This window comes from Medicago truncatula, chromosome 4 (assembly GCF_003473485.1).
Source record: "Medicago truncatula cultivar Jemalong A17 chromosome 4, MtrunA17r5.0-ANR, whole genome shotgun sequence".
Taxonomy (NCBI): Eukaryota; Viridiplantae; Streptophyta; class Magnoliopsida; order Fabales; family Fabaceae; genus Medicago; species Medicago truncatula.
The window spans coordinates 6,562,804-6,585,859 of NC_053045.1; the positions used below are offsets into that span (position 1 = coordinate 6,562,804).

The 23,056-nt window shown below is 32.4% G+C and overlaps 1 protein-coding gene across 2 annotated transcripts; it reads right to left on the bottom strand.

Moving 5' to 3' along the window:
• Window positions 1-8,901: 8,901 nt before the first annotated feature.
• Window positions 8,902-14,899, bottom strand: LOC25491513 (uncharacterized). Of its 2 annotated transcripts, XM_024782511.2 has the most exons (8): window positions 14,753-14,899; window positions 13,674-13,715; window positions 13,450-13,534; window positions 11,069-13,380; window positions 10,919-10,994; window positions 10,030-10,406; window positions 9,498-9,596; window positions 8,902-9,261 (listed from the first exon to the last, which is right to left on the bottom strand). In XM_024782511.2, exons 3-8 carry the CDS (start codon window positions 13,517-13,519, stop codon window positions 9,097-9,099), a joined length of 3,099 nt encoding a protein of 1,032 aa, XP_024638279.1. In that variant the 5' UTR covers window positions 13,520-13,534; window positions 13,674-13,715; window positions 14,753-14,899; the 3' UTR covers window positions 8,902-9,096. The 2 variants fall into 2 exon arrangements, with proteins under 2 accessions (XP_024638279.1, XP_013454909.1); XM_013599455.3 differs by having other exon boundaries at window positions 11,069-13,534.
• Window positions 14,900-23,056: the final 8,157 nt, after the last annotated feature.

A 23,056-nucleotide genomic window follows, 5' to 3' on the forward strand; every position in this document is an offset into this window, starting at 1 on the left:
AAAAGTTTATCACATTTGTACCAAAAAAAAAAAAGTTTATCACATTGATAAAAAAAAATTAAACTCGCAAATTTATAGGCGAGTCAATTCATTATCTAAGTGAGCTAACTTTCATAACACACAAAGACATTTAATCCTTAAAATATTATGTTTGAAATTTTGAAATTTTTTAAACGATATAAAATGGAGAGATATCAAAACCTTTGTGGAAAAGAATATTTCCGACCAAGTTGTCGATGTTTCTACCTATAATTGGATGAAGCACTAAGGTTTTGCGGCTAAAGTAAAGTAAAGATTGAAACAATAATGGTGTCTTTAGATTAGATGAATACCAACATCTTATATGTCTATATTATTGTTGGGTTTCTATACTGTGTTGATTGCATTTTGCTAAAACTTATTTTAGTAAGATGTTGGATCCGATGTCTTAATATGTAAGTACGACATCTTCTATCAGGTGAAGTATTTTGTTTTGCAATTTTGGAAGATTGGTTTTTAGCGTGAGATCGTTGAAGAAGATTTTATTCACGTGACTTGTTGTCCAAGAGGCATGTGTTTCTAGAAGTTGTTCATTGTCGGTTTGTTATGCGGTATTTTCTAAGTTAAATGTCCTGGACATTTAAGAAAATAATATATTTGCTCCTAGAAAATTATGAAGATCATATATACGTTTTGGTCTGTTGATTGTTTAGGATGTGAAGAAAAAGCCAAGCTGCTGAAAGATTATATAAGGAAGACTCAGACCCTGGTTCCATTGAAGAAATCAATATTATTGAATTGAGTCTTTTAGGGTTTCATTGTTAAGCTTTGTGTTTTATTTTGTATACCTCAATGTGTGCTGCCACTGATTATCAAACCACAAAGATTGTTTGTTTTAGTTGAGTTGTATTTTGAACGAATTCGTCGTATTGAGAAAAGAGTCTTAAGGTTTTGTGTTTGTTTTTGTTATTTCTGGGCCTCTCTTTGTATCACCTTGATGCACTGAGCTGGACTGATTAGTTGAGTTGTATTTGTGAATCTCTCATGAAGGCACCTCTAAAGTGTGAATGTCAAGACTTCAGCTTCTCACTATAAAATTTGAGAATCTCAGAATAAAAAATGATGAATCCATTCATGAATTTCACATGAGAATTCTTGATATTGCTAATACATCAAGTGCCTTGGGAGAAAGGATGTCTGGAAAGAAGCTGATTAAATTTTTTTTCAGATCTCTACCCAAGAAGTTTGATATGAAAGTCACAACCATTGAAGAAGCCCAAGACATAAGCAACATGAAGGTGGATGAACTTATTGGGTCACTTCAAACCTTTGAATTAGCTATCAATGATATAACTGAAAAGAAGGACAAAAGCATTGATTTCATATCCAACACTGATGAGGAAGATGTATAATTAGATATGGATACTAATGAAATTTATTCACATGCAATTGTGCTTCTTGGAATGCGATTCAATAAGGTGTTGAAGATGATGGACAGGAAGTCAAGACCAAATGTCAAAAACAACCAAACCAAGGGAAACAAATTCAATGTCATGAATGTGAGGGTTTTGGTCGCATCAAATCAGAATGTCCTACGTTTCTCAAGAAAGAGAAAAATGAGTTGTTTGTCTCTTGGTCATATGATGATTCAGAAGGAGAGCCTGATGATGAAACAACTAAACATGTCACTGCTTTTACTAGTAGGTGCGAATCTGATGAATGATACTTGTGATGATGACGTTTCCTGTGAAGAACTTGTTGATTCATACAAAAAGCTTTATGCTAAAAGCGAGGAGATTTGTAAGGAAGGAAAAGAAACATAAGAAAATCATAGCAAAATTGCAGATTTATCTCTGGCTTACAAGTTGATGTAACCTTGTTAACTTCCAAACTTGATAACATGACAAAATATGTTAGAATGTTGAACAATGTTTCTGATATGTTAGAGGAGGTTATTCAAGTTGGGAGGGGTTCTGGAACTTTAAAAGGGGTAGGTTTTAATTATTGGTCCTTAAATAAACAAGGTGGAGTCTCCATGTCTAAATTTGTGTCTCCTAAAAGTAAGACTGAATTTGTAATGTCGAACCAAATGTCTCAACATCCTGTCCAACTTCAAAAAATCCAAACTAAAGCCAATTTTGTTTCTTGGAAATGTCATTATTATGGTAGATATGGTCATATACAACTTTATTGTTGTAGATTGTATGACTATCCTAAACATCCAACACAACCTAAAGCTAACCATGTGAAGATTCAAACTAGAAAAGAATTGAAACCTAAGGTTGTTACTAGTCTTATAGCTCATACATCTATTAAAGCCTCCTCAAAGGAAGACTGGTACTTTGACAGTGGATGTTCTAGACATATGAGAGGGGTCAAGAAGTACTTAGTTGACATTAAATCTTATTCCACTAGTTTTATCACTTTTGGTGATGGAACTAAATGTGGAATTAAAGGAGTAGGAAAGCTTGCTTACAATAGGGTTCTTAGACTTAATGATGTGCTACTAGTGAAAGGATTAACTGCTAATTTGATAAGTATTAGTCAATTATGTGATAAAGGTCTAAAAGTCAACTTCACTAAGTCATAATGCTTGGTTACAAATGACAAAGATGATTTCCTCGTAAGAGGTGTGAGATCCAAAGACAATTTTTACTTGTGGGTTTCTCAAGATAAAGTTTATTCTTCCACTTGTTTAATGTCTAAAAGATGAAGTCAAGCTATGACATCAAAAGCTTGGGCATCTTAACCTCAAAGGTATAAAGAAATTTATATCTGAAGAAGCCATCAGAGGTTTACCTAAACTAAAAATTGAAGAAGGTAAGATTTGTGGTGAGTGTCAAATTAGAAAGCAAACCAAGATGTCCCACAAGAAGCTCCAACATCATGTCACTTCCAAGGTTCTTGAATTATTGCACATGGATCTCATGAAGCCTATGCAAGTTGAAAGTTTGGATGGAAAGAAGTATGATTTTGTATGTGTTGATGACTTCTCGAGGTTTACTTGGGTGAATTTCATTAGAGAACAATCAGAAACCTTCGAAGTCTTCAAGGACTTGTGTCAACGTCTTCAAAGGGAAAAAGAAAGTGTTATTGTCAAAATTAGAAGTGATCATGGCAAGGAATGTTAGAATGCTAAGTTCTTTAAATTTTGTTCTTCTGAGAGAATTGCTCACGAGTTCTCATCTCCCATTACACCTCAGCAAAATGGAGTTGTTGAATGCAAGAATAAACCTTCACAAGAATTGCAAGGGTTATGTTACATGCCAAAAAGCTTCCCTAACATTTATGGGCTAAAGCCATAAACACTGCTTGTTACATCCACAATTGTGTTACTCTAAGATCTTATACCTCTTCTACTCTCTATGAACTGTGGAAAGGTAGAAAGCCAACTGTGAAATATTTTCATGTCTTTGGGAGCAAGTGTTACATCTTGGCAGGCCCTGAACAAAGAAGAAAGATGGATCCCAAAAGTGATGAAGGAATATTCTTTGGCTACTCCACTAACAATAGAGCTTACATAGTGTTCAATTCCATAACCAATACTAAGATGGAGTCCATAAATGTTGATGATTCCACAGTTGAAAAGGCTATTGATGTCGAACACGATGTTGGAACATCCTTCCAACAACCTGATTCTCCAAAAGATGTCCCAGACATTGAGTCCAACATTGGAGTATTTTATTATAATTTTATATGGAATTTGAATGTCGCCTTTATTATAATTTTATATGAAATTTGAACGTCGCCCCAGAATGTTAACTCTTAAGATTTAATCAATACCTCTTGTATTATCAAAAGTACATTTTACGAACATATGTTTTTAAAATTAATTATTCTAAAACCTAAAATTTAAGAAGAATTACATAATTGTTTTTAACTAAATGTTTCTTTACTACTGCACATATAGCATTTTGTTAAGATATATCCAGGTATGACAATGAGGTGGGGTTAATTTTACTTTCCCTGTCGCCGGTTTCAATGGGGCAGGAGAGTAGAACCCCATTGCCAAATTCGATGGGATTTGGTATCTCTACCTCGCCTCATCCTCACATGAATTTCAACTGTATTTTTGTAATTTTTTTATTAACAATAGTAAAAGCTCAAGACTATATTGTTTCAACAATTTATTTTTTATTATTATTATTTTTAGAGGAAATGATTTCTATAATGGCTCATCTTGAAAATAAAAATAAACATAAACATATAAATGTAATTGAAGGGTTTTCTAATTTAAGAGAGGTTAAAATGGAAGTCTAAGGCAAGCAGGTGGGTTCATGTGGATATCAATGTCTTTAATATCCACCTTCGTGTTTTGAAATTAAGAAAAATTCAATTCCAAACTCAAACTCAGTTAACTTAAGCTTTCCCCATCAAATTGTTGAGATAAATTTGGACCGAGATTCGTGGATATGAGGATTGTTGTCATGTCTACCTATTAAAAAAAAAAAAGGGAAAATGCTTACATCTCACAGTATTACTTGTCATAGTATATTAAAGATTTATGGGTTGTTTAATATGTGCTATAAAGTTAGCATGACTAAAAGTTAATATCTTCGGCCTACATTTGGTCCTTTGGATGAGCTTCATATATAACTTGAATTAAAATTGAAACTAGTTAATGAAAGAAAATAAGTGCACGTGGTTAGTTGTTTCTTTTTACAGAAAAAATTTCTGAGTGAACAGTAATTCTACAATGTCCTTGGACAGTGTTAATGTGATCGGCATGGGTAAAGAAAAACTCAGGTCAGGTTGATCGATCAAGTGTGAAGTGGGTGACACAGTAACGCAGAATCTAAGATTATGTGCATGCAGAACTGAGTTCAGAAGATGATGTAATTATCAATAATGCTATAAATGAACACTATAGTGTCAATAACATTTTTTCACATGACTATAGTGTCGATACCTAATTAGGTTTAAGTGTATCATGATGGTTATATGATGACAAAAATTAATTATAAATGAATTGATTTTGAACACAAGTAAGTTAAATATAAAGTCATTTCTATCATAAAAATGGATTTAGCAATAAATTTAACGTTAAAATTATTAATTGTATAAAGTAAAAACTATACATTAATAGTTTCAAGTATAATGAATTATGCAAACAAAATTATTTCACTTTTAAATCATTCAAAAAAGATAAAATCAATTTTACAACCTTTAAAATCACTTTTAATCCTTTAAATTTAAACCAAACATATCCTAAATTTAAGATTTTTTCTTAAGCAATAGTTTAATGAGGCAAATAATAAAATGATATAAAAAAAAATCACATATGCATTGGCAAACAACCCCTACAATTCTCAATAGTAATAAGTATTTATTTTTTATATTTGATACGTCTTAAATTTGATTATCTCAAATAATGAAGTCTATAATAAAAATAAGATCAAAATTGCATTTGAACAATGACCAAAGAGTCACTACATGTTGGTCATACTTTAGAGAAACTAGTCTTTCATAGACACAACTCAAAATCAATATTATTTGGAAAAACAACTCAAAATCAATATTATTTGGAAAATAAAGTTAAAAAAAAATAGTTACATTGACATCAATTAGTTTTACTCTCTTTTAAATTTTTCTAGTATTTAGTGTGTGCCCAGAATAATTTTTTTGGGCTTCTGCACAAGTATGTATTACTCTATACTTTATAGGCTTAAATAGAAATATTTTTTGAGAATAGTCCTTGCAGATATATAAATTTTTGTTTTTTTTTATCCTTGTTTTATTTTAGTCTTTGTAAAATTGATTCATATCAAATTTGGTCTGTGTAATATGACCCTTTGCATAGACTAATTTAAATATGAATAGATTTTATAAAGACTAAAACAAAATACCAAGGACCAAAATGAAATTTTCTATATTTGCAAAGACTAAAACTATAAAGAAAACAATTTTACATGATTAAAACTGAAATGTTTGATATTTGCATGGATCATTTACATATTTAAACCTATTATGTATAGGTTTTTTGTGGTGAGTCTTAAGAGAAAATTACCCTAATAATTTGGAGTTTGGTTGGAAGGTAAGTAAAGTCTAACAAAAAATTATTTAATTTAAAAATCAAACTCAAGTTCTTTTAAATGATTTCACCCTTAGCTGAGCTTATTAACCACTAGGATATATAATCTACTAAGCATTAACTACTTTTAAGATATATTCTTTGACAAAGACTTTTAAGATTTTTTTAATCTAGACTAAATAATTTTGTCATATATACTATGTTAATTTAATGTTTCTTATAAAAAGTACATAAGGGAGTATTATTCTCTCTTTATATAATTAAATAGTAAAATCGGATTAAACTTTGATACAAAATGAAATTCTGAACTTGAATGTGCATGTGAATAAAATATAGGATTGTTTTATGGAGGATGAGGACAAGATATAGCGTCGTTTTCGAACAAAACGGAGATCGTGATTGTTCACTGTTGAGACATATGAATGAACAGAATCAGATGAAAGAGAGAGAGAGAGAGAAGGTGAATCTCTGTCTTTGAGTCTGATCAGTTTGTGAAGCTTTTATTGTAGTTGAGTTATGGGTCAAACACAAACTTACAAATTACTAAGACCAGTCATATATTGTACGTATATACTGCTTTAACTGCCTCTAACATTATTCATTCATATGCTATTGCTATTGCTATTGCTATTTCTATAGTATATTCACGACCCCCACAACTTTCGTCCCTCCCCGTTAACTTTGATGCATTCTTATCTCATCATGTATATTCTTATTATATAAAATCAACCTGTACTTGGGAGCAAAGGAAAAAAATAATTAACTTTGTTGCATTTAAAAATCAACACATAACTCACTAAAAACGAATTATGACCATGTTAAATCTTTTGATGTTGTGCATTTTTATTTTTAATTTTGAGAATTACGTATTCTAACTGCAGAAATTAATTTCTTAAATTGGATAGAACCGCAATGAATTGCAAAACTTTCAATAAAGAGATTTAACATTGCTATATTCTCATAGCTAGATTTGAACTCATGATCTTTGGTTAACTTAAAAGAAACATTTACCATATTATCTGAGTGCTTTTGGATAGAAGTTGACATGTTGTGCACTTTTAGTTAGAGATATTTGCGGTGTGATTTGGTTCTGTTTTGAAACTAAAAGTTATTTGAATTGTAAGATGAAAAATCATACGATTTGATTTAGTTTAGTTGACTTTTAAAATATAATATGAACCAAAGCAATCCAATGCGGTTTGAGTTTGACTGGTTGGTACGGTTTTTTTCGAGACAATACAATTTTTTGTTTCCAACAGTAAAATCAAGTTAAAAGGATAAAACACAACATATTTTCAACGATGTTTTAAATTTCATCCAACATTACAATTTCATTAATATCCAACAATATTCCCAACCACATAGACTAAATAAAAAATGTGGACAATAAGTAATCCTATTTTGTATGAAATGCAAAAAACTAAGATTTTAACATTCTTTAAAAGTTCCAGTAGCAAATAAATACTTTTTTAATATAAAAAGCGAAGAAGAAACTTAACACGAGAAAAAAATGTCATTTTATAAAAGTTTTCATTGAATTTTTATGAGTATTGATCTAGGTGACATGTTTAATTAGTGTTTTTTTATTCTGTTGTTTGATTTGGTTTGTTGATAAGGTAAAAGCCACAAACCGAACAAATACACACGATTGAATAAAAAAAATGATCTGAATACATCTAAAGCAAATGCAGTTTTTGGCGATTTCAATTTGTGTTGGTTCGTTTTGCGATTTTTCTATTAGATTTGTTCGGTTTTGAACACCCCTACATCTAGTTAGCCACAAGATTGCTTTTAAGGGAATTGTTATTCAATTTTCCTTTTTAGTTATACTCCCCCTTTTTGTTATACACTCAATTACAATCCACTCCTCTGAGCACCACATTAATCGTCACAATGTTAAGTGGACCCTATCTTAAGATCGATGCATTATATTGATGGAAGTTGTGGTGCCTCTGGGGATATTGATTCTGGCAGTTTACTTCGTGATAACAAGGGAGATTGGATACCTGACTTCTCTTCAAATAACGGGAAGGGGAATACACTTTTTGCCGAGCACTTTGGTGTTTATTATGGTTGGATGTTGGTAATCAAAAACGCTATTCAACAGGTTATTTGCAAGATAGATTATTTAGAAGTCTTCACCTTATTCAACATCCAGATCACTCGCATATGCATGCATACACTTCTTTGTTGGTGAAAATCTTTGGTTCGAAGGAGCATATTTCTAACATTTCTTTCCTGTGCTTAGAGAGGGAAAATGTTGTGCTGTTTTTTTTACCAAACTCACTGCTCTTCAAGTGAGACCTTTCGATGGACTCCTCCTTTATAGTTGGAATCGGTGTTGAGGCTTGATGCCCCCTTTTGTTGATTATTTACTTTTTCCTTTTTTTTTTTCTTCCTTTTATTCATTCTACCAAAAAAAAAAACACTCAATTACGATCCGATATTGAGAGGAAAAGTCCATCTTTTTTAGGTAATAAGTCCTTATATTTAAAGACCCAATTGCGAATGTTTTAGTTCAAAAACGTTTATTAGTGTAAAAGCCAAGCAAAAATGATTTAATTCAATCGCCTAATTACAAATTATTAAGAAAAAGCGTAGGAATCTTTCATAAACTCTTTGGCTCAGAGACGTTTAAAAAATAATTCTTATAGCAGCATCCAATGAAAGGTGCAGCACTAAATTTAACCATAAATTTGAAAAATTGATAGATCTTTTCCAGTGCAGCAACTATTGTGACTTTTGGACCTAGTGAAAGAAATTTTCTCTCGAAATCTAATAGTAACCACAAACACTGCACCATCCAGAGCTTGAAAGGGGTTCGGAATAGCATCAACTCAACCGTCAACTACAACTCTTCAATGTTAATAAAATTCCTTAAAATACAAGCATAAAGAATTAAGTCATTGAAAATTTGATTCAACTCGGCCGGATATAAAGTATCAAGTGAATGAACTTGCTGCAATAATTCCCTTTGTCTATCAAGTATAAAACATTTCTAACCAATCAATCTTATTAGTAATACAAGTATTAAGAAGGTTAATATACAGAAAACAACCCGTTATAAAAGCAACATTCCCTCCCTTTCACTTAGATTCTGGCAAATGTCCCTCATCATCCTCATAGAACCTAACCTGGCACAGCTTTCCACCTGCTTCATCAGCGAATGCTATTTTTTTCCCTTTACGCACTACATCTTGTGGAGGTGAGACTACATTTTGTGGAGTTGAAGAACTACTGTCGGCTAATTTCTGCAGTTGATCAATATCAGTAATTAGCCAAACAAGAAATAGACAACTAAACCACACAAAGCTGATAGTATTCAAGAGTTAAGAAGCACAAACGGCAGAAATAACATTGACACTGGTAGTAACTTGATTAAATGCAACCACATTTGTTGGTGTTGTGTTAGTGTTGGAGACTGAACACATTCAACATGAAGTGTCAATGTGCTTCAATTCAAGAGTATGGTAGAGAATGAACTAACCATTATTTTACAGAAACGGTTGCAATCCCTTGACATGAAAGACAGCCACCGTTTTGCACCTTCTTCAGCTTTTGTAGCATTCTTGACTGCCATTCTTGCCTGAAAATCAGTAATCAAGAACTATTAACAGGTACTAAAATATGTCAAATTAAATGTATTCTTACATCCTTGAAAAATCAAAATTACAAGAAAGTTGTACAATTCAAATTTTTAAATAGGAACATAGGAAGGGCAAATAATGAACCAAAAACCTGAAGGGAGGGCATTAAAATGTAAACAGAGGACAAATCTACTATAACTGAGTACATTAAACTATTTATAGACATAACCTCCTTCTTTAATAAAAGACAAATTTACAAGCTATACTACTCCGCAAACTATATAGATTGCATATATCACAAATGCAGAAACTATATATACTACTAACTACTAAAGAAACTGCACTATTACTCTAAAATGGACTTGAACCAAATCATAATGATTTCTACTGTAGAAAATAACATTCACTAAGAACAAGTTTGTGGTATCTTACCTCGTTTACTTTATATCTCAAAGATGTATTTAGACAGAACTCAGATCTTAACATGTCATCCATAATTTCCTTCATTGAATTCAACTCTTTTGTGAGTTTCATAGTGAGACTCTCTGCATCATGCATCTGCTGCTTTGAAAATGCAATAGCACTTTTCGAGCAATTCTGTAGAGTGCTGCACCCCAGATGAGTTGCTGAACGAGAAGAATTACGAATCTTGGAAGCGCCCTGAAGATTGGAACCACTTCTAGAAGTCTTTGGAATAACTCTATTTTTGTTAGGGTTATTAGTAACTGCAGTTCTCGAGACAACACTAGGCCTTTCTGCATCACCATTCTTATCAGTCGGCTCTGTAAACTGTAGTTTTCCTTTGCATTCTGAAATTATTATAAACAAATGTAAGGAAAATAATATAGGTTAAACGTTGAGGTATTCAAAGAGAACAAAAACCTAATTCACCTACTTACTAATGAATTACCTAGAACATCAAGGCATACATAAGAAAAAAAATCCATAGATTGAGGTATGCAGGAGTAGAAAATCCATAGCCACTTACAGAAAACCCAGATAATATATGACGGAGAAATGAAATCATTAGAGTACAAATAAAACAATTCTCACTCAATAAAGTCCATGGCAATTTCAAGCATTACTATGACTACAACAGCAGCAAGGTTTCACTTTTTCATATCATGATAGTTTTCATGTAGGCCATAGCTATACAACCATATTTTTGCTCAATAAATTTTTCGTCTATCCGGATTGTTGGGTTTATTTGTCAGAAAAAAAAAAGATTGTTGGGTTTATAGTTCAAAAAAATGTGGGAGGATTCTATAATGTGGTTATCATTTATTGATCTAGATCAAATCAAAATACTTAAAGCACTTACTTAGATTGTTTCTATGACTGATATCAATGGTCTCCATGGCCTTGCAGAGCTTTTCCTGAGAAGATGGTGAAATGGCCTGAAGAAAAACGAACTAATGAGAAAAAGAAATAACAAAATTAAGTCAAAAAAAAATTGAGATAATATCTTCACCTTTCTGGTTGACAATAACCTTTCAGGACCATGCAGCTTTGAACTACCTTCATGTTCATCACAAGAAGTCAATTCATCAGTAGCCTCTTTAACATGTATCCTCTCACCATCATATAAGGAAACAAAAGATTGCTTCGCGTCGTATTCAGGTGAATCGTCAGAGAGACGAACCGGACATCCATCTGGATTGAGGCCTTGTTCAGTAGTGGAGCAGAGTTTATCCTGAACCTCAGCCCCATCTGTAGATTCATCTTTACTGCAGTCATCAAGTAAAGTATTATCATCTCTAAGCTCCAAATCATGACTAGCCACTTTAGGTGGTGAGACTAGTGTACCAATGTCATCATCACCTTCGGAAGCAAATGATTGCTTCTCGTATTCAGGTGAATCATCTGAGCGACAAACCAGATACCCATCAGGATTGAGTCCATGTTCATTAGTGGAGCAGGAGTTATATAGAATCTCAGCAACAGCTGTATATTCATCTTCACTGCAATCAGTGAGTAAAGTATTATCATCTCTAACCTCCAGACCTACAAAGTCAAGATCTTTATCACTAGCCACTTCAGGTGGTGAGACTGGTACATCAGCGTCATCATCAAGTTGATTGTCAAAAATATCAGAGTTATTGTGGTCTTCAAATTCAATTGCAGGAAAGCTTGCAAACTGGTTGCTGCTTAGTTCATCAGAATTACTTATAACAATATCCTTATCAGATGGCTTCACCATCCGTAGTGGAACATGAAAAAAGTCAATCCATTTGTTATTTAAAAATTCATTCTGCAAATTCCACTCTGGAGTTATTTCTGTGTCTTCTTTACTTTCTTTACCAGAACAGTCATCTGGCTCATTGAAACAATCATTCTCAAGACGCTCAAAATTCACTTCAACAACAGCAGCTGAATCCCTGCTAGACGGTGGGAACTCATGACCGTCTAGTATCTCTTCAGATTCGTCAACTAGCACAATCTCTTGGGAGGACATTGGGTGGTCTTCTTTACTTTCTCCACCGGAACAGTCATCTGGCCCATCGGAACAGTCATTTTCAGGACAATCAAATTTAATTTCAACAGGAGCACCTGAATCTCCACTAGAGGGCGAGAACTCTTGACCGTCTAGTACCTCTTCTGATTGGTCAACTAGCACAATCTCTTGGGAAGACATTGGGTGGTCTTCTTTACTTTCTCTACCGGAATAGTCATTTGGCCCGTCGGAACAATCATTTTCAGGACAATCAAATTTAACTTCAACAGGAGCAGCTGAATCTCCACTAGAGGGAGAGAACTCTTGACCATCTAGTATCTCTTCTGATTGGTCAACTAGCACAATCTCTTGGGGAGACATTGGGTGGTCTTCTTTACTTTCTCGACCGGAACAGCCATCTGGCCCGTCGAAACAATCATTTTCAGGACAATCAAATTTAACTTCAACAGGGGCAGCTGAATCACCACTAGAGGGTGAAAACTCTTGACCATCTAGTATCTCCTCTGATCGGTCAACTAGCACAGCCTCTTGGGAAGACATTGAGTGGTCTTCTTTACTTTCTATACCGGAACAGTCATCTGGCCCATCGAAACTATCATTTTCAGGACAATCATATTTAACTTCAACAGGCGCAGCTGAATCACCACTAGAGGGTGAGAACTCTTGACCATCTAGTATCTCTTCTGATTGGTCAACTAGCACAGCCTCTTGGGAAGACATTGAGTGGTCTTCTTTACTTTCTCTACCGGAACAGTCATCTTGCCCATTGAAACAATCACTTTCAGGACAATCAAATTTAACTTCAGCAAGACCAGTTGAATCTCCACTAGAGGGTGAGAACTCTTGACCGTCTAGTATCTCTTCTGATTGGTCAACTGGCACAATCTTTGGGGACGACATTGGGTGGTCCTTCACGCACTTCTTCTTCTTGGTCTTCATATTCTTTGATAATTTAGTTTTCAAGATACTGAGAGTCTCCATGAAATCAGGATCATCTTCTGTTTGCTGCTTTTCCATGTGGTCTTCCGGGGATGATGGATCATCAATTTTTATTTTTATGTTCAAAGAGTCGAGACCTTGTGAGCGTTTTCTCTTCCTTGTTTTGCAGACATCTTTAATTTGCTTGAGTGTTAAAATGGAAATATCATCATCTCCACCAACCTCATCATCCATGTTATGGATTGTCTGAACATCACCATCATCATCACATGCCCAAACATCAGATTCAGTTTTCACTATTCCTTCCTCCATTACATCAATGCACAACCTTACAGCCTTTGCCTCATCATCATCATCATCAGACAACAAACTCTCGCGTTCATGTATATCTGAAAGATTTTTGAATTTAAGTTTTGGTCTCCCACGAGTTACATTAAGGACTTCTGTAACAAACCCACCTTTGAAAGTTTTGATATAATGAAGATGACTACACCGCTTCATTCGGTTTTCTCTTCCTAGGTTTGACATGAGAATTTCAAACCACTGGAATCAGTAAAAAAAAATACATAGTTAGAAGAACCTATGGCAACTCATCTTTCTTTGATTAAAGCAACACCTCCTGTTCTAGAACTAAACATGCTACAAAGCTCACATGATTTAAAAAACTGTTAAATACAAATACCTTAATTGTCCGGCCCAGCAAATGTACAAAGCACTTTGCAACCTGCATTAATTCCAACAATCAATCAAAATAATTAACATTAACAAAAATGTTATCACCAAAGCAAGATTCTACGTCTCTATATAAACATAAACAGAACCATTGTGAACAAACAAGAAACCTAGTACTAAATCTATCACATTAAGCACCACTAAGCAATCACCAGGCAAATGCAAAATGAAGCAACCTCAAATCAATGTAAATACAGACAGAACATCAAAAACTCAAACAATGCAAGCAAGACACCAAACAAGCAATTAAATTACCAATGTAATACTACCATCAAAATTCAGACAATCTGAACAACAACAGCAACAACAAAAAAAAAACATCAAGGGTATGTGATCCAATATGAAAACCTAATTGGTCAAACTCAAACTATCAAATTTCCAGTTAAACAATCCTTTGATTTTTCAAAACCTCTCATCTGAAGCTATAAAACAAACAATTACTCTAAAAAGCAAACAATTCAGAAAAAATGAAGCAAAATCAAAATGATGCAAGTACAGACAGAACATCAAAACTCAAACAAACCAAGTAAAACACCAAACGTGCAAGTATAGTGCCAATTTAACACTAACATCAAAGTTAAGACAAAATCTGAACAAAACAAACATTATGGGTATATCAGATCCAACTTCAAAAACCTAATTGGTATGAAATCATCAATTTTCCACAAAACACAATCCTTTTTATTTCTTTCAAAACCTCTCTACTGAAGCTATAAAAAACTATGGTTTGTCTCATCAAAGCAGGTTAACCTAAATCTAAATTCTAAAGAAACAATATTTCAAATAACAGCAAAAAAAAAAAAAAAAAAAAAAAACGATTCAGCATTGCCAGTAGAAACAAATAACTCAAATGTTGACCTAAATTTTTGAATTCTAACAAATTAACCTCAAAGATGAATAAAAGGCACAATCGAATTGAAACATACATGAGCAAAAACAAGACGGGTGAAAAATGTTGGATTTTTTTTAGGGTTTTTCAGATCTACGATAGAAGAATGTGAAATTGAAAAGAAATGAAGGATTTCTCACCTTGGATAAGGTTGGATTCGGTGGTGCCGCGGTGGAGAGAAGAGAGAATTGGATCTAGGGTTAACTCGACAAATGTAAGAGTGAAAACGCTGAAGATATAGGAGTGATGAATGGCAATGGCGCGGCAATATGTTTTGGCGGGAGGTTTTTTTGCTTTTTATGTAAGAAAAAGACGGCGGACCCGTTATAACACGGCAAATCATGATTTGAATCTTGGTTGTCGGAGAAGTGTTAACGTTTAGCGCTAGTCTTTAAGGGTGCCGATCACATCCATTAATTAATCATAACTTATATACGAGATGAGATATATGCGAAAGAAATGCTTAGATATAGTAATGATGAATGATATAGTCAATTTGTTTTGGGGAGAATGTAATGTGCTCAGATTAACGGCTACTTGTTATAACGTGGCAAATCATGATTCACATCTTGGTTGTCGGAGAGGTGTTAACTTTTAGTGCTAGTCTTTTAAGGGTGGCATTTTCATTTATTAGTAATTCATCTTATCTTATATACGAGATGAGATATGTGAGAGAGACATGTTGAGATATAGTAACAATGAATGGCGAGGCGTCAATTTATTTTGGTGGGAGTGTAGTGAGCCTAGTTTTACGATTACTTGTTATAACGCGGTAAATCATGATTTGAATCATAGTGTTTGGAGAGTTCACATTTAGCGACAAGGGTGACAATTACATCCATTAATTCAACATTTATCTAAAATATGTGAGAGAGAAACATTGATATATGAGGAATGGCAAAGACGTCAATTTGTTTTCGCATGAGTAGTATAGTATTTTTTATTTTAGTATTAAAAAAGATGTTTATTTGTTATAACTCGAAAAATTATAATTTGAATCTTAATTTTTGAAAAGTTGTTTAGATTTATCCATAATATGCGTTTTGAATAGTGAAATGATTCTTTTACTCTCGTATATGTGTAATTGTGACTCGTGCAAAAGCATGAAAATTAAAAAGGTCAAATAAGAAAGAAACCAAAATTTAAAAAAAAAAATATATAAAAAAAAACTTAAAAAGATGATGGTAAATGGGAAATTCTCGCATATAAGGAATGAAAGGGTTTTCTGAAGGGAACAATGTGTTTGTATCCGTGATGGTAAATGGAGCAAACCTAGACGGAGCAAAGATGGACTCGTGTTTTGAAGGGACTAATAGCTGACCATGTAGGAGTCGTCAACTATTAGTCCCTTCAAAACACGAGTCAATCTTTGCTCCATTTATCCCATTTACCATCACGGATACAAACACATTGTTCCCTTCACAAAGAAAAAGGGTTTGACGGTTACAAATTCATGGAAACACCTAAAATAGTAAACCAACGGCTAAAACTGTAATTTTCTAGCGGCTTGTAGCGTAAAATAATATATGAACATCCAAAAGTGTAATTAACAATTGATTGAAATTGAGTTTTCCAACCTCAGAACAATGCTTTATCAAAATAATGAAAGTGGGTCGATGACGATGGCAACATGATGATCGATGAAGGCGGCGACAAGATGACGGTGGTTGAAAGTCGAAGATGGTGATGCGAAACGCTCTATCAAAACGATGTTATGGTCGGGTGGATTTTCCTTTTGACGGTGGTGGGATTCCATAAGAAAAAGGGAAAAGAAAGTGTAAAAACGGTGGTGGATTTCAAGAAGAAAAGGAGAAAGAAAGCGTAAAAAGAATGAAGAAAGTGTCGAGTGAGAGTGTTAAATGAATAAATTGAAGCCTTTAGATTAAATAGATATGAACGGTTGAGATTTGGTGTCCACGGATCATGTCTCATATGCGCGTGCACGCGTGTGTATAACAATAATAATTAAGAGTCCTTTTAAAAAAAATGAAAATAATAATTTGAGTTGACTTTGATAATTAGAGTCCTTTTAAAACTTGTCAATAAATAATTATTATTATTTTTTGTCAAGAATTTCAATTATTTATATGAATTTAGTAGTAATCAAGTTTAAATTAAAAAATTGATGATTGTGAATGAATGTCAATGCAAATTCTTTTATTGTTCTAAAAAACTTAGGGACGAATGTGAAACTCAAACACATAAGTGCTGAAAAGTGAAGAATTGTATATTCATCAAACCCATATCATAATATATTGAATTTTTTACTTGGTTTATTTTATCATTGAGTTGTACTTATAGAACAACAATGTAAAAATATTTATACCAACCAAATATATATATTGTTCGCACTAGGTATTATATTAAGTATTGAGTCAAAAAATTTAATAGTTTTCTTTTATTACAGTGATCGAAAATTATTTATTTAATTATAGGCCAAATATTTTTCTGGATCCTTTAAATTTAACGTTTGTTTGAGATAGGTCATTTAAGTTTCTAATATATCCTTTAAGTTTTGAGTTTGTTTCGGATAGGTCGTTTAAGTTTCTAAGATTTCAGATAGGTCCTTTAAGTTTTGAGTTTGTTTAAGACAGGTCCTTTCTATCAAATCAACTTTGGCTTAACGAAGGTTGATAGAAAGGACCTATTTGAAACAAACTCGAAACTTAAACGACCTATCTGAAACCTTAGAAACTTAAAAGACCTATCCAAAACAAACTCCAAACTTAAAAGACCTATCTAAAAGCTTAGAAACTTAAAGGATCCATTTGAAAACAAACTCGAAACTTAAAGGACCCGGGGAGGTATTTGGCCTTAATTATATTTAGTAAAGGTTTTTTTTTTTTTGTTGACAAGATTTAGTAAAGGTTTATATATATATATATATATATATATATACACTATAGTAATAGTTCATTTGATTTATATTTTGGTGTTGACTACAACCTTTATTTTATTATAAAGCAGTCAAAAAGTTAATTAGTGGCCTTCCTTAAAAATAAAATTAATTAGTGGTCAAGATCCATTTTCATTTTTATTTTTTAAAAATGGAATATATTTTAAGAAAAATTGACTCAAATAAAATATTAGTTAATCCTAAATATGACCATACAAATTATATGTCTATATGTGTGTCTATATATATCTATATATTAACCTTTAGTAAATATAATTAACAATGTATTTACACTATCATCAAATTTTACCATAACAAAAAAATCAACGGTTGACAAAAAAACAAAAGTCTTTTAAAAACGAGTTTTATTTAGAGCTCTTATACATGAACCACCTTAGATGGCATACACCATTTTACACCCACACATATTTGTGACACGTGGCAAAAACATTGAAAGAAGAGATGAAAAAGGATGATGATATGATGTAAAATTACTCAAATACCCCTAATACATGGAGTGTACATAAGAAGTGTATGAAAAAGAGTGTCTACCTATCTTTTTCCTATTATTTATTTTGTGAAATGAATATAGATAATTCATTTTGGTTGATTTCAGTCATTCATAATTTGTAGAGTTAACTTAATGACGAAGGTGGCACTGCGTTGAGAACAATTGCATTAGTATTCAACCTTCAACACACAAGTCCCTAACAACAGTACGTAGATGTGAAAATGAATCTATCACCATCCTGTATATGTTTCACCAACTATAAGTGTGTTAATGGGCTATCTATGCTTTTCTCAAAATTTTAATCAAACTCATATTGCAACATGGCGAATGATGGAATTTGGAGTTAAAGAGTCTTGGACTCAGTTCCTTCGAATTAGTTATCAACATCTACAAAGTGTTTTTGACTATGGATATAACCGAAGACTTTATATGGTGCCATTGGTGCCATTGTATCTTTCAGATAATGGTGATAGATTGATATTGGCCAACAGCTTAGACGACCAAGCACTTATCTACAGTAGAACATATATATAATAGTGTAGAGTTAACTACAATTACCAATAAAATAAGTTGGTTCTCTGTTAAGGAGTATATTGAAAGTTTGGTTTCGACTTGTTGATAGTAAGTTCTTCTTTCATTAATGTAATATGTATGTTCTTCTTTCTGAAGGTAGAATGAAATTATTACATAATCTAATTTCTAATAATACAACCCTTGTGTTACCTATAGTGCAAACTTGTATTCTTGACATCATGCATAGATTGAATTAATTGTCCACATAGTTCTTGTTCTTATTTGTTGATTTGTTGTTTCACTCACCTACCTGACTGTAGACCTTTATAAATTATAGATCCAAATTCGTGGACGTGGTAGATGGCAGGATGGCAACAATAAATTGGCTTGTTGGAGCAACATTTTGTAACATTACTAGTTGTGCTTTTGTAACATGGTTTAAATAATTTCTAAGTTTCGCTACAAATTTTGGTGGCCAATAATATCAGTAGTTAATCCTATGCGAATTCAATTAACTACATGATAGCTACAATAGATCTTTTCTTATCTCAAATTGATTATTATAGTTTTTTTTATTAACTTATATGCTTTCATATTAGGTATATTTGCGCTTTGAAACTTGATTACCATATGTCTTTATGAATATGATACGTACTAGTTACATAAGCTTCACAATGTTGATGCCTTAAATCTAATAGACCGCATCCAATTATGTTACAATTTCTATTTTTCATACTTGTTTCGATACTACACAAGTATAAACTGTATAGTGATCTTAAAATTAGACAAATTTATAAAAAAAGTCACGATAACATTCTAGTTAGGCTCTAGATTCTTATGTCAAAGTTGATTAAATTATGGATGCTAATATATATATATATATATATATATATATATATATATATATATATATATATATATATATATATAAAAGGAGCATATCATATCAAATGAGAATAATATTTATATGTAAAAATGGTAGAAATAAATAGTAGCTATCAGATTAGAAAGGAAGAGTTGAGATTAAAGATGGGTTGAAGTGAGATGATGTACCCAATCTCCAAATTTTCTTCTCTTTCACGCATTAGTTCACACTCTCCCCAAATTCTTCCCCATAATCACTCATCTTCTTCCTCTAGCCCTCATACCTTCCACACTTCCGGAACAGCCTAAAAACTCGAATTAAAACACAAATCCATTTGAAACTCTAACTAAAACATAAATCCATTCATTTCTTTTATTTCATAGACTTTTTCTATAATGTTTTTTTTAAGGTTCTATAATGTTTGTATTTAGTTTTTTTTTTTTTTTGAAAGAAAGAGTATTTAGTTTTTTTTTGAAAAGAAACAAATTAATAAATCTGGAAATTTATTTTGGCCTCATCTTGTATCATTTCATTTACAATCATAATTTGTTCCTTTTGCTTCAATTTCAACACAACACACAGAGATAAGGGACACGGAGATGGGAGAAGTAGAAAGAGGCAAAGTGAAATTGGTGAGAAGATGAAAAGAAACAGCGGCAGAACTGATGGGGAAAGGCGGTGACGGCGACCTCCTTGGTGGTGGAAGGTTGGAGTTGGAAGGTGAGGGGAAGAAGAGTCGCAAGCATGAAGGCATAATAAGAAGCGTTAACACGCGTTGAATGAAAATGTGAGAATTGAGGCACTCACTTAAACCCATCTTTAATATCAGCTCTTCCTTTTTAATCTGATGCCTACTATTTATTCCTACCATTCTCACATATAAATGTTATTCTCACTTGATATGCCCCATATATATGGGGCATATCAAGTGAGAATAACATTTATATGTAAGAATGGTAGGAATAAATAATAGCCATCAGATTAGAAAGGAAGAGCTAAGATTAAAGATGGGTTTAAGTGAGTTGATGTACCCAATCTCCAAATTTTCTTCACTTTCACGTGTTAGTTCACACTCCCCTCCGAATCCCCAAATTCTTCCCCATAATTACTCATCTTCTTCCTGTAGCCCTCATACCTTCCACACTTTCGGAACATCCCATAAACTCAAATTAAAATACAAATTCATTCATTCCCTTAATTTCATAGACTTTTTCTATAATGTTTGTATTTAATTTTTTTTTTTTTTATGGAAGAAAGAGTATTTAGTTATTTTTTTGAAAAGAAACAAATTAATAAATCTGGAAATTTATTTTGGCCTCATCTTTTATCATTCTATTTACAATAATAATTTGTTCCTTTTGCTTCAATTTCAACCCAACACACAAAGATGAGAGAAGTAGAAAGAGACAAAGTAAAATTGGTGAGGATGTGGATAGAAAGAAAGGGAGGGAGGGGGGAGGGGAGGGAGAGGGAGAGGGGGAGAGAGAGAGAGAGAGAGCATAAGCAATTATATTTTTTCACCCCACAATCCGAGGTTAGTCCAGTCACATTGCATTTCCAAAGAATTTTTCAGTATAATCACACAAGATTAAAACTGCTCAAACACACAATTTTGAGACTTCATGCCTCACAAAAGAGGACTTATACAATCAGAGTTTACCAATAGATTTTTATGTGTTTACTTTTTATACCCAGAGAGTGGTAAACGAAATTTAATTGACACTAAGAAATTCTAAGATCTAAAGTTGGTAAGAATTTTCTAAGTGTTTGTGCGCTTTTGAATTTGACAGAGTTTTGACGCTTGTAAAATATGTATAGTTTATAAAGTTCTTCAAACTACTCAAGTCATTATATAAGAGAGAAATGAGAGAGCCGTTGGTTGAAGAGTGCCAGCGCATCATTTTTTTCCTTGGAAAGCTTTGGATCAGTTTTGAAAACTTTACCTCTCATGTTACATTCTCTTTGCTATTGAAGTTCTTTGTTTGTTTATGCACATGGTCAGAAATTGACAAACAATACGATCAAAACATTGAAAGTGGCGTTCCTTGAGAAGAAAACAAAATTGGTCAAAGTCTCTTCAGAGTGTTGACTGCTAACATGCCCATCAGAACAAGTTTCCTTCAGAACTGGCTTTCATCAGAGTCTTCTTCAATGTTGAATACAACTTTGGATCATAGCTTTTACTTTTTGTTGACCTTTCTTCAGACCATCGTCTAAGTCTTCAAAAGTCTTTTTAACTTTTTTTAGTACCAAAATGCTTTTCTTTGAGTTCATAGCATGATGTACTATAACCAAAAAATTGACTTTGAAATCAGAAAGTATCAAATAAAACAAAAATAAAAACAATTAATCTGAGCCTGCATATGGAGGAGGGCATATGTGAAGTGAATTTGTTCTATCTCCCAATTGTTGAGGGAAAATCACTTCATGTGTTCAAACATTTAAACAACTCAACAAACTTTAATGTGAATTTTGTTAAGAGACAAGATAATATAGTGGTTTTTTTTTTTTTTTTTTTTTTTTTTTTTTTTTTGTGTGGCTAGAGCAACATTATTCATGCATGGCTAGTTCCTGTTTTCTATCATATTCAACATTGTATTGAGATTTCCATTTATTTCATAATATGCAAAATCTTGAATAAGCCAAAAAGACAGCTAGAATAGAAAATTAATTAAAATCAAAAGCTATGATTTGGAGTAACTCTTTAGTGTTGTTCTTGAAGTCATTATATCCATATGATTGATTATAAGTTATTGAGATATTAATTTTTTACACTATATATCAATTATTTGTATTCCCAATTAAACTTCATTTTTATTCCTTTTATCATGAATAATTATATCAAAACTTAAGCCTTTCAATTTTGTTCATAACCTTATTTTAATCATTCCATACAAAAGAAAGAAAGAAAAAGAATTTGGACATCAAAACAATGGTCCCCAACAAAGCTGTTGTTGACCACAACATTATAAGTTCACTTTTCATTACAATTTCCACATCAATTCTCATTCTTTATAGAAGCTTCCCCAGCTTAACACCACACTTCACTTCCACTATAATCTTTAATGGACACAATCCTTCTCTTTCTAATATGCTTGCTCATCTCACACTCCTCATATTCCAAAACAAAGGAATATAACTATAAAAGTTTATAATAGTGGTTAAAAAATACGTCTTAGATTCAAACATTTTAAGTTCGAACTCCGTTAATATTCTAAGATTAAGATCAATGTAAATTTATACCCTTTAAACCATGAAGTATTCCGTTGGATTCAAAACCATCTTCTCACCCTAAATATTTTTCATATGATAAACTGAGTATTTAAAAAACTTATAATTTATGGTTGTTCATTTATATATAGCTAGAATAAATATCAGTTAAAAAAACCTTTACAATATGTAGACGATTGTATACATAGAAAAATTTGCAGTTGACTAAAGTGCCATTAAAGGACTATACAAGAAACTTATAAACATATGCATTCAAAATATATATATCTTTACCAACATTATTATTGTTAGTAGTGATAATCGTCCTTGTAGAGTAGAAGGTTATAGGTTTGATATGGCCTATCCAAAAAATCCATCATCTTTTAAATTCATATCCATGGTCAAAACCAAAATTAATAATACTGGCCTACAATTGCAACAATAATAGT

What these genes read in the sequence shown, in the direction of transcription:
- LOC25491513 (XM_013599455.3), bottom strand. Translation starts at nt 13,519, where the DNA reads ATGTCAAACCTAGGAAGAGAAAACCGAATGAAGCGGTGTAGTCATCTT. An exon ending in GGTTATTGTCAACCAGAAAG is followed by an intron (nt 10,995 to 11,068) that starts GTGAAGATATTA and finishes GTTTTTCTTCAG; the next exon opens with GCCATTTCACCATCTTCTCA. An exon ending in CAGTCATAGAAACAATCTAA is followed by an intron (nt 10,407 to 10,918) that starts GTAAGTGCTTTA and finishes TAATAATTTCAG; the next exon opens with AATGCAAAGGAAAACTACAG.